The sequence below is a fragment of the Oenanthe melanoleuca genome, chromosome 2 (assembly GCF_029582105.1).
Source record: "Oenanthe melanoleuca isolate GR-GAL-2019-014 chromosome 2, OMel1.0, whole genome shotgun sequence".
Taxonomy (NCBI): Eukaryota; Metazoa; Chordata; class Aves; order Passeriformes; family Muscicapidae; genus Oenanthe; species Oenanthe melanoleuca.
In genome coordinates this window covers 115082628-115095463 of record NC_079335.1, presented here as the reverse complement: position 1 = coordinate 115095463, position 12836 = coordinate 115082628, and the positions used below count along the sequence as shown (strand labels likewise).

The 12836-nt window shown below is 42.4% G+C and overlaps 1 protein-coding gene across 3 annotated transcripts in view; it reads left to right on the top strand.

The window, feature by feature from the left end:
• Positions 1-9687, top strand: part of CREB5 (cAMP responsive element binding protein 5) — a 249748-nt gene extending 240061 nt beyond the window's left edge. For all 3 annotated transcript variants that reach the window (XM_056484901.1, XM_056484900.1, XM_056484902.1), the window contains 4 exons: positions 526-849; positions 5955-6182; positions 7097-7205; positions 8360-9687. In XM_056484901.1, the coding sequence (XP_056340876.1) occupies positions 526-849; positions 5955-6182; positions 7097-7205; positions 8360-8523 (825 nt within the window). In that variant the 3' untranslated portion in view covers positions 8524-9687. The remainder of the gene's footprint in view (positions 1-525; positions 850-5954; positions 6183-7096; positions 7206-8359) is intronic.
• The last annotated feature ends 3149 nt before the right edge of the window (positions 9688-12836 follow it).

Below are 12836 nucleotides of genomic sequence, written 5' to 3'. Positions count from 1 at the left end.
AGTAGGAGGATTAGGTTGAGGCCACCCTCATCATTTTCCCATCTTTATAATGAAAGAACAGGTTGGGTACTAGTACACCTGAATTTGATAAACACATCAATGCAATGTATTTTCCAATGAGTCTTTTAAATAATACATGAAGTAAAAACAAGACAGGCACCTTGTTGCATCTATATTTTATTCAGACTTTCAATTTTAAAAGTTGGAGAATACAAGCTTGGTGAAGGTAACCCTACTGAGCTGGCCAAAGAGGGAGATAGTCATTTTTCCTCAGAAGCACAGTAGGAAATGTGTAACTGTTAAATTTCAATTCAGATGTTTGTATCTTTAAATATTTGCAGTGGAAAACTAGATTAGAGCCCAAGAATATGTTCTTTCTCTAGCTGAAGTAAGATGCCTTTTATCAAGGGAACAGCACTAAATAAATCTCAAAACACAGGGCAAGGCACCACTTCTGCCCCAGCATTTCTGATTGGTCAACTCACCATGTACAGATGTTGAATTTTCTGCCTTGTTCTGTTGCAGAGATTGAAGGCAGCACTGACCCATCATCCTGCCGCCATGTCGAACGGGAACATGAACACCATGGGCCACATGATGGAAATGATGAGCTCGCGGCAGGACCAGACACCGCACCATCATATGCACTCACACCCTCATCAGCACCAGACACTGCCACCTCACCACTCATACCCACACCAGCACCAGCATCCGGCGCACCATCCTCATCCTCAGCCTCACCACCAGCAGAACCACCCCCACCACCACTCCCACTCGCACCTTCACGCGCACCCGGCGCACCACCAGACCTCACCGCACCCCCCGCTGCACTCGGGAGGACAAGCACAGGTAGACCTTGGTGTCCTGCCCTGCCCCTGAGTTCTGCTCTTGGGTGGAGTTAAAGCCTGATCTCAGTTTTGTTTCTTCTTGCATGCATGTCTGGTTAGATACAAGCCCCTCGGGCTGCTTGTAAATGTCTGCTAATGGTGATAGGGATGCTCAAACTTTATTTAGAAAATGGAGTGAAGCAACAACTTATTTTGCTGCCTAATTTACTAGACATTTGTAATTTCTTACTTTATAAGGAGCTCCAAGGCTTTTCAGTGCTCTGATTGCCACATATCCTTTTATGGATGAGGTTTATTACAGAGATTGGCATATTGTATATGTTGCTTAATATGCTTGAACCTGAACTTCTCAGGCCAAGATTTAATAAGCTATATGAGTTCTACCTGCAGAAATACATAACAAAATCTTTAGTGAAATGAAATGGCACTGGCGTGTGTGTTTGTGGCCGGGGGGGTATCCAAGACTGTAGATATTAGAGGTAGTTCTAAATTAGGATACATTGTATTAGAAAAGATTAAATGATCCAGACCCTGTGAAGAGGACAGACATCTGCATACAATGAGAGAAAGATTAGCTGTAAGTGCAGACAACTGTTGTGGCAGGAGAAAAAAAGAGGGTGAAGCCAGTAAAAGGAGAGAGAATTAAACAAAGAAGGCAATTTAGATGTGTATTCATGTGACAAGTCTGTGAAGGTCTCCACTGAATGAGGTGGAGGACTCAAATTTTTGGTCCAGGTATATTGGCTTCAGCAATTTGGATAATTCGAAATCTGAACTGAATGTTTCTTTAATTAATGAGCTAGTGAGCACAAACTTTGAAGAGTAATTTTTAAGAGGAATTCTATTATTGTCTTAAGATGATAGGCTTCTGCATTAGGATCACATAAGAAAAATAAAGCTCTGAGGGCAGTAACTATAACAGGTCAGGTCTGGAGAGCAAAGTTAAGGAAGACAAACAGGCAAAACATGGAATGTGAGGACAAAGAGGAATGCCAGCCATAAGATGTTTAGTCTGTGAAGTATTGTGTTGCTTGGAAATACCTTTCAGACAAGCTCTTAGAAAACATTAAAGAAAATAAGAGTATTTGGCTGACATCCCAGTGTCCCACAACATTAACTATTTACTAACATCTAGCTTTATTACTGCGGAGTCTGCAAGCACATGGGATTTCCCTAAAGTATTTGCTAATGTAAAATGAATTGTCAGCTTTAGAGAAATCATCTAAGTAAGAGAGAGCAGATTCCCCTGTGAGAAGATGTCCAGAGCTTTCCTAAGTTTACTTCAGTTTTTACTTTGTGAATTCAATTATTTTCCCATCTGTTAATGAGTTATTTTCCTTGGAGTTGTTTAAAGACCCAAATAAAAAGACATCATCTCATATCAGAGAGACCAAAAGTAACCTGATTGCTGTATTGGAGATCCCTGAGAGTAAGGATAAAGTCGTGCTTAGTCAACCGAGGACTCCATGGATGACATGGGGGAAGTCACTTAACCTCCACTGAGGGGTTAAAAGGATAAACATGTTAATGCAGTTGAGAGCATCAGATCCCATGGTATGGAGCACTGCTGCAAAACATCCACAGCACTGCTTTAAATGGGGGAAGAGAAAACTGCCAGGGAGGACATCTACCATGGGGAAACAAACCTCACAGTTTTAAGGATGAGATCAGTGAGTCAATGGCCTTCCCCTAGACCCACTTGAACAGGGGCTTTAACTTTCTTACCCAGTTAGGACAGCTTCAACTTCTTGTGCTTTGTATTCCCTGCTAGCTAGGCACCACAAAAAAGACTCTCAGGCAGGCAAGAAGAGATATAGGCACGTGGGTAGGTGAACCGACTGGCAGTCACAAAGCTGTGTCAAGGTCATCCTGTGTCCAGCACCACACAGTCTCTCTGGGTGTGTGCAATCAGATAAGCTTTGCCATGCACAATCTGTTGTTTGGAGGCAGCAGACCCCATGGGAGATCAAGGAGATCTTCACCTTGTCCATGGGTGTAAATGTCACCAAGGGGATCAGACAGAGGGAGTAGGAATCCCAGGGTCAGTGGCTCCCCCGGGCTGCAGAGCTCTTGCTGTGCATCTGCTCCTCTGGTGCACAGGCAATAGGGATTTCTGAATAGATGCATTAGAGGGGAGAAAAGAAGGGCTTGCTGAGTAATAACCACATAGTTATTACTTTCAAAGCTCATCTGTAGTCCCCATGGTAATGGCCTCTTTGGGGATCAGATTGCTCCAGCAGACGTTAATTTTATGGTGCGATTTTCTAATTATTAACCTCCTTATTCTTCTGAGCCAGATTCTTCCATTCCAAACCACCTGCCAAATGACAGCATGGTCCATGCTGCTGTAAGCAGCATACTCCCATGCTGAGACTGGTGTTATTCTGCACCCTGCCCTTCTGTAATGTTAGAATTCATTTCATGCTTTTCAGCAACCATTTTGATACACAGGAGCCCAAGGCATTATGCTTTCATAGAATGAGTGAATGGGTATTAGTTTTGTGGTAAATTGCAAAGAACAGAAATAAATATTGGATAAAAGTAGAAATCAGATTCTGATAGGTATCTTTGTGAGAAAAAGAGATATTTTACCAAGTTCTAGTTATGCTGCCTCAACTGCTACAAAAATTATACTGCTATTCTGCACTGCTCCTCTAAAGATTTCTTTATATCAAACTTGCCAGAGTGATAGCCCAAGTGGAGTTGGGGTTTGGATGCCACTTCATTCTCTTAGCTGTCCTATGTTTGTCTTCAATATGGATATGTGATTAGCATTCTCTAAGAACACCAAAATTAACCTATATTTTTATATTTAGTTCATTTTCTTTCTTATGTCCTAGGCAGGGCAATGAAATCCTGCTAGAGAATGATGCTTAGATGGTACTAAGATATAGCCTAACATATTTCAGGGTTAAGAGCTATCAAGTAAGAGTCAGTTAATTATCCCATGTGATATTACTGGAATAAAGGCAGCCCTTATAATTAATATCTTCCTGAGATGCAGAGAAGATTTTGTTGTTCTGAAAATGCACTCTGACTACCCAGAGACTGCCTGGTATCTTCTGAAGACAAAATTACTCACTAGTTATTCAGGAGAAAATGACCACATGAGAGGAATTTTAAAAAAAAAAAGTATAGTTACCTTTATCTGCCTTTGTACCAGACTTCACTGAGAGAGTTAAGAATTTTTAAAGCTGAATGGAAAAGGAGTATAAAGGGATAAGGAAACATAAATAACGGATCTCTGAAGTCTGGAAAGGTTTTATGTGTGAGAAAATGAAAGGTCTTTGATGAGATGTTGACATTAAAAGGTACTTCTGAGACCTCTGCACTCAGACATACTGCTAAAGAGGCAGCATGCCTGGCCCTGGTGGACAGGGAGCAGCTGGAATCCCTTGGCAGCAGTCTCCTGGCAGAAGCCAGGGGATGCTGGTGAGAATGGAGACTGTGCCCACTGCAGCTGCCATGGACCTGGCACTCCAACTCTCAGTGTAGACAACGTGTTGAAGATTTTATCAGCAAACATACGGAGTTCACACAAGCTGAAATTTTAAAAACCAGTCAGAAAATGTAGGGTGGCTTATTTATTTTTAGAAGGTCATTCTTAATTTAATTCTTAAAGAATTTTTTTTCTGCTCCTGTGAGATTCCCTGACAGTGCAACATAAAGCTGGGAATATATTTGGCTTTATGCAAAAAGCGTTATCAGATGTACAGAATAATTACAGGTAAAATTGCCACTGTAATTGCCACAAGTCAGCTGGGGGAGGGAGCACACTAGATTCTAGACAGAAAAGCCACCTCAACTTCGCAAGACTCAAGACGATAGTATCATTTTAATTGAGACAGACAGAGGTGTTAGGCAAACATGTTAATTGCGGCAATTGAAATTCAGGGCTCAGTCTGACAAAGCACTGAGTACGTCCACTCCCTGGAGTCAAAAGGAAGCACCTTGGAGGTTTGGGCCTTTGCCAGAACAAGAGGGTTAATTTTGAGTCAACAATTCAAGTTTCCAGACTGTTCCAGACTGTGCTGGAGTGGCAGCAGCAATGTGAGCTGAGCGTGAGCAACAGGATCCATGCACTGGCTTCCCAGACCCCAAGCAGAGGAAGAGAGAGAGTGTCTCCAGAGCCCTGTAGCCTGGGTGCCACAGAGAGGCAGGAAGTTAGTCCAAAAGCCTATTCCCTGGCAGATGAACATTAAATCTGGTGCTGGTTCCTGAAAGGGACATGGGAACATTCCATCTGCCCCGGAGGCAATTGGAGAATAGTTTACATGGTGCTGCCCCCACCATGCACCTTTTCTGTAATATCGTGGGCCAGTTACTTTCAGGAGAGGATCAATACTCCCCTGCACTTGAAAAAACATAAATATATATTTTTCTGTAGTTTTGTAGCAATGGACTGGATGTGGTGTTCTACTCTCAAAGCCAGGGATAAATTGAATTTTAAAAAGTATAGCACAGAGGTCAAATGGGAACTGGTAAGAGGAATATCCCTTATCTATGCACTGCAGGGACATCAAAGCACAGGTTCAACCTGAACTCTTACTTTGCCCCTGAAGGGCAGCGAGGTCTGCTGCCCTTGTGCAATCCCAGCCCACAGCTTCCCAGCTCCATGCAGGTGTGAAGAGCTCTGCAGCTCCTGTCTCCAGAGATGGCAAAGATTGAGGTGGAGATGGTGAAGCTTGGGAAATAGAAATGGCCTAAAATTTTAGAGGCAATTGGGGGCCAAAGGGAGAAAGAGAGACACGGAAATTAGACCACTACAGCCCTTTGCTTTGATTAAAACAGATCCTGAGAGAAACTGGACATTTCAGGTTTGAAAGAGGTAGTGGCAGAGAATACATCTAAGTGAATGTTTTTAAGAACTAACTCAAGAGAGAAAAAATGTTCATGGGACCATTAAAAAAAAAAATCCCTTCTTTGACCATGGCAAGGATTTGCCAGCAGCTGCTTTCAGTGGCACCTGGTGCAGCTTTGACTTGAGCCTGTTGCAGACCTTGCTGGGGCGCAGGCAGAGTGCGTGAGATTTCCCTTCCCATTCCAGCATCCCCCTGTGACCTGCCCCCCTTGGCAGCCCCTGCTGAAGGTCTCCTTGCCGCGCAGGTTTCGCCGGCGGCGCAGCAGATGCAGCCCACGCAGACGGTACAGCCGCCGCAGCCGACCGGAGGCCGCCGCAGGAGGGTGGTGGACGAAGACCCAGATGAGAGGAGGCGGAAATTTCTGGAAAGGAACCGAGCCGCTGCCACGCGCTGCAGACAGAAGAGGAAGGTCTGGGTGATGTCACTGGAAAAGAAAGCAGAAGAGCTCACCCAGACAAACATGCAGCTTCAGGTGCGAGCCACTGTCTGCGCCCCTGAAGACACAGAGGGGCTCTTTGTGCTTGACTGACGGTGCCTTTGGGGCTGCCCCCGCACAGGCAGCTCCTAGCGGAGCCCAGGCATAATCACTCTGTTAATCAAGATGTGTGTGCTTCAATTAAAGAAATAATTACATTTTAGCGGGATAAGCCAGGAAAAAGCTGTCTTGGGATTTAGAAACCTTCACTAGATGGAGTTGTATTTATTTTCTTTCCTTGTCACTGCTTTTTGTGGGGAATTTTTGAAGTGCCATTAACATGTCTGTATAAAATTTCTTCAGAGCAGGGCATGTAGTTAAACTCTCATTCAAAGCCAGCAAGATAGAAGCACAAACAGATCAGTCTATCAGTGAGGAAAATGAACTGGATAGATGAAATGCCACAAACAGCCTTTCTTACAGTGCTGTCCTCCTTATGGTAGGCACAGTACGTCTGCTTCATGCAGAGGTGTGCCTGTGCACTGCCAAGGGCAGAAAACCATTTCTTGAACGTCACTCCTCCAAAACATTGTCCAGGCACTGGCTGCAGCTGAGCTGTAGGTGACTGAAGTCCTGTTACTGTGCCCCTGAGCACGGCAACATGGCCTTTGCCCCCACAGGTCTGCCCCTTGGCCTCGTACAGAGAGCCCCAGTATTTCCTGAGTAGACTGAAACATTGCCTTAAGTATCTCTGGTGAGTGAAGATAGTCCATTTGTGAGATTGCCTTTAGAGGTGACAAGATAATGTCACTGACAAATGTTAACATAAACCCAGCACACAATCACATGAATGCCTTTTTTGCTCAGTTCTTTCAAAGTCATGGAGCAGGTTTTTTGTTCTTGGGTTTCAGCTTTGCAGAATAGCCTGGTTTAAGCTTTGTTGCTAACCAAAGTCTCTCTTTCTTCTCTAGAACGAGGTTTCCATGCTGAAAAATGAGGTAGCACAGCTGAAACAGTTATTGTTAACACATAAAGACTGTCCGATAACAGCTATGCAGAAAGAATCACAAGGATATCTAAGTAAGTAGCTGGTATGTTTGCACTGTCTCCACACTCCTCACAGGAAAGCAAACCTTCCAATTCTTCCCTCCAGAACCCCTTCTTGGTCATATTATCACTTGAACCTGTCTTCTCAAACATCATCCGAGCCATCCAATCTCCTGCCCTTATTTATCCGGCCCCGCTCAAAACCAAAAAAGCCCCGGTTCACATCCCACCCAGCAGAGCTAGCCTTCCCCACCCCTCCTTTCGGCAAGGAGATGCACACGGATGGACGCTCACTCCCCTGGGGAGGATCCTGCTTGAACTCACAGCTCCAAACCTGCAAGAGTCCTCCTGGGCACGGCGCTGCCAGAACCTTAAAATAACTCTCAAAAGGAAAGTTAAAAAGGAAAACATTACAGTCCCCTCCAGCGAAAATGGTACTGTGCTCTGACAGTGGCACAGACCAGGCCTGGCGCAGGTTTTCAAGGTTTGTTAACTCTTTTTTAACTCTCATCTTTCTTTCTTTCTTTTCTTTTTTTTTCCCCCAAAAAATCTCAGCTGACAGAGTCATGTAATAAATTCTCTCTAGTTGATGCACTTTGTGGCTGTAGTAATTTACAGACAAATTCTGTTTCGTTATAGAACAGTTCAGAAGAGCCTCAGAGCTTGCTAGATTGTGACATTGTCTTAAAACAGAGCCCATTTCTGTCTCCTCTGCATCACTATGCATCTGTCTCTTTAACAGTACTCAAAGAAAAAAAATATATAATTGCATTACATGCCTATCAGCTGTTGCTCGAATTAGATTTTCTGTGCTGCAGTGCACTGCACTCTAATTTTGATTCCTGCTGGAACAAATAAAGCATTTAAGCATCCCAACTGATTTTAAAGACCTTAAGATATCAGACTTTTTATCCCAACATTAGTTTCAGTTATTAAGGTCTTGGACTTTTTTCAAGGTTCAATCAAATCCTGAAGTCAGGTTGATACCAGAGAAGCTGCTTGAAAATAAATAATGAAAACTAAAACAATCTTAAGACAGAGAGTGCTGGATAACTGTAATTATATTTTGAAATCCTGGGACTTCTGCATGCTTCAGGTCATCAGTATTTCCAAGAGTATCACCCTAGGTTTTTTACTTGGATGGAAAAATGAATGTGTGTTGTCTCTGTGCCCTCATTCCTCCCCAGGTCCTGAGAGCAGCCCTCCTGCAAGCCCGGTCCCAGCTTGCTCCCAGCAGCAAGTCATCCAGCACAACACCATAACAACCTCCTCCTCCGTCAGCGACGTCGTGGGAAGCTCCACTCTCACCCAGCTCGCCAGCCACAGAACAGACATCAACCCCATCCTCTAAAGGTGGCTGATCAGAAACTGCTGGGGGAGTGTGGTACCGTATCAAAGCGTCCTCTCTGCTAAGGACATTTGCAACCGTAACTCAAGCCTGGAAGATTCCTCAGTTCTTGAAAGACTCTGCCTGTTCATTTTTATAGTTATTAAAATGTCTTTTATACTTAGTTACATAAAAGGGAGTTACGCAATTAATATGCTATCAGCTTGAGAAATGCTTTGGTGCTTTCTCCATTTTTTTTGGTACCAGTTACTTGTTTATAAACCTAACTGTTTCTGTACATAGTCATGTTTCCTTCTCACCAGTCTAGCCTGCAGCCTCAGAAATACAAAGTTGTGTTAAACTGCAGCTTGTTAGCCTACGTGAGGCATGAAAAGTATTAAACAGAGTCAAACATAGGTAACTAGGAGTAATTAGGCTATAAATATAGAGCGAGGGCATCTGCTGACAGCATAATAAAAAAGAGTTAGCGTTGTGCTATCAGCAGACCACGTCTTGCATTCAGAGCCTCTTTCAGAGCAGTTATATAGGATGTGGCTTCAGGACAAAATCAAGCCCAAATAGCGTGCTCTTTTGTCTAACCCTCCCCCTTCTCCTCTCTCTCCTACCCTGGCCTTTTTCTCCTCCAGTTATTCTCACACCTTCCTTTTCCCTTCCCTTTTCATTTCCCAGATTTTTTTTTTTTTTTTTTTTTTTTTTTCCCATTCCAAGGCTTTCCCACTTCTCTCTTTTTCTCAAAGAATGGTAATGAACAAGAAAAACTTCAAGCCCACCTAAAAACTGTCGGCACGGCTGCTGCTTTCACTAGCTCATCACCCGCAGTTGGGCTGCGCCAAGCATTTGGCTTTTAAAAAATACAAATGCTCCTGATTTAGTGTTTTTAATAAATAGGGAAAGGTGAAAACAGCGCAGCCACAGGTGAAACAGGATGGTGAGCCAGCTGTGTTGACGCTAGCAACCCTGTAAGCTTCTGTGGTGCAGTAGAGGCATAGCAAGCAACACCTGAGAGTCACAGCAATTTTTTGCACTGCCAGTCATTAATGTAGGAAAATCCATGTAGTGTATAATAATTCTGTTCCCCAACCTGGCTGCGTTGTTCCAGCAACGAAAGCTAACAGCCTCAGGCTTCATGGGCTATAAATGAGAAATAAATCAGTGTAATGATTCTGACCAGTTGGAAAAATGCCATTTTTAATTCCCAGGGAAAGACCTGCTCTCTGCAGGCATTCCTTTAAATGTTCACAGTCTGATCCCAAGCTGGCAGACAGCAGTGTAGCTTCACTGACTTTAATGGCACTTAACACCCGCTTACCGCGGATAAGGAATTGTTCTTTAGGACGCTAAATAATTTCTAGAAGGCACGCAGCGGCTAAAAAATGCTGCAAGAATGCCAAGTCCCACACTTGGGATAAAATACAGTCTTGCAGAGAGGTCTGGAAAAGAGCCTTATGCCACAATTAAGGTTTTTGTTTGGACTCTGAGCCTGCCCCTCAGCACAACTGATTTGCATCCCTGAGTGGTCCCAGTGATTGATGGGAAAATCAGACAGAGATGATGCCAGTTAATTATTCTGCCTTGCTGTATATTTGGACCTGATTTTGCTCTCAAATCTGTCAGCAGCAAAAACTCCCCCTGCTCGCCCAGGGAGCAGGCTCCGAGCTGGTGAAAAATGTTCAAACATTTTGAGCTACATCTTTAATAGCAAAATTCATTTTATTCCCAGCACATCCTCTAGCTCGAACAAACTTTGTTCTGAAGCAAAGCTCTTTCCTCAAAGACTGTGTCTTTGGTCTTTGGAGGAGTCATGGGTTTTAAAAGGGTGGGTCTTCTCCATGTGGGAGGGAAAGTGAAACAACTTTGAAGTGTGAGGAGGCACTGTAAGCAGCAGGAAGGGAAAGCAAATTTCTGAGCATTATTCATTGCTGAATTAGTTCTTATCTTGGTGACTAACTTTTTATCAGTATTCTTTTCTTTAACAGCTCGCTTTCCATTTATGCAAATACATTCAAAAGAAGAAGATTTTTAATGTACAGTGTAAATCTTGACTTGATTATATAGTCTAAGAACCAAAAAAAAAAATTATGAAAAAATACAAATGTAAAGGATTTTCTATTATATTTTAGACAAACATATACTTTTAAAGTGTTTTAAATACTGAATCTATAATTTTTTTTAATCTCCAGTTGTAATAGCTAAATGGTTTTGCTTCATCATGGCTCCCAAAAGAACTTTTTTCAAATATGCAGTTGAGAAAAATGTTTCAGCTGAGTATCCACTATGTAAAAAACCCAAATAAGCATTTCCCCTACATCTGAATTTCATCAATCACCATCAAAAAGGGAATACCATTGTAGGGTTAATTTTAAAAAACTTTCCCTCTATATGGGTAGCACTTAAACACATTAAAAAATAAAAATCAAAGTTGTTGGTAATATTAGAATACCCAGTTGAGCTACACTGCACTAGAATTACGGTTTAGCTTCATTTTATTCAGTCTCCTCAATTAAAATATTTAGCTGTTAAAATGAAAGCCTCTACATTAAAAAGAAAAAAAAGTAAAAAGTACAAAAACCTTGCCTAAGTTTTGTTAAGTTCAGCAACTTGACAGTTTGACTGATGTGTATTATATATAGCTCAATTATTTCTTTTTTTAATGCTAACTAGGCAAGCCAACCACACATGTTGGCCTAAATGTGTAATTACAATGAAATGTCTCCTCTCTATACTATTGGCCTTTAGGTATAATCCTTGCTAGTGATGTGGAAATAAGTAAAGGATGAAAAGCTATTTGCTATTGCTTCTTGTAACTCTGTCGCAGGTTCACAGGCCAAGAAACATGCAGCATATTTATATCGGCTGTATCATCGGGAAAAGGACCAACCCTACCAGGCACCTTATATTATTCATCAGATTTGCTTCCACATTAAAATGCTCTTGTTTTCCAGGGGAGTGATCCTGCAGCCTTTCCTCAAGCTGCTGGTCCAACTGGGCACTGGAGGCTGCCTGAGCAAGGGCTGCGGGAGAAGCCCCAGCCCTCTGTCTCCAGGATGTCCCTCTGCCATGTGGCCAGTGGCAGCAGCCTCTTCCTAAGCACGTCACTCTAAATGCACTTCCTGGGCTCTTTCCATCAAGGAGGAATCCTGCTTTTCCATGAGCTACTCCTGGAGACTGCTCCACTTTCCTCTTGCCCTGCCAACCCAGCCTGTTGCCGGGCTCACCAGGCCCTGTGCCCTATCCCACTGCCAGCGAAGGACAACTCAGACCACTTCCATCGCCCACTCTCCAGGGCACTCGCAGGCTGGTGAGCCTTGGCCAGTGCCTTGCTCAGGAGGAGGTGTTACCATGCAATAGACAGCATCTCATGGGTGTGACATTGGAAGCAGGTTGGAAATCTCAGCCACAGAGAACTGCAATACTTTGATCAGAAAGAAATGATGCTGCGACCCAGCTCTGGCACCCCCAGCCCCCCTTCCCCAAGTCGATTAATGCAAGCCATATTCATAATGCTGCCTGTGGGAGACAAGTAGTTTGTGTGCTATCATGGTGTGTTTTATAAGGACAACGACAATGATGATGATGATGATGATGATTTATGGAGAATTTCATGCTGTTGGGAGTTAATTCCTGCTATGAAGCTAAATGTCTGCTGCCCATATTCTGAATAGTGGAAAGTCAATGGTTCAGTGCCTCAGTGCGTGTGGATTTAGTGTTAATGACTCAGTCCTGTTAACTAACAAGCCAGCTATAACTGTTGTTAAATGCCCAACTTTTGAGGATTCATATTTTTTTAAGCAACAGTATTTAGTGTTGAAAACTAGCCTTTTAGTTTAGGCAAAATGTGCTTTTTAGCAGCTAAAACCTTTTTTAAAAAAAAAAACATATAGAGTGAATTTATGAAAATTCATGAGGACCAAAGCAATTTTAAAACAGGAATCTATTAATTTAGTATTCACATAGAATTTTATAAAGTATTTATTAATAAATGTTATTTTAACACATTCCATTTGAACAGTATTCTTGTACAGAATCTGTTTGTTGTTTTTTTTTAAAGTTACAATATTAGTTTTGCAATAAACTACTCTACGTGTGTGTGCATCTTAATCTTTCAGGGTCTCAAGCAGAAGACATCCATCTAAGATGGAAAAGTTTGCTGAGGTCAGTTGTACAGAAATTCCTAGAATTAAATGTTTTCCTTAAAGCAGCATCTGCTTTTTTTCTTTTTTTTTTTTTTCTTTTTTTTCTTTTTTTTTTTTTTTTTTTTTTTGTAACAATGAAACAAATTATAAAACTTCACTTGTTTCCTTTGTATTGCAAAATGT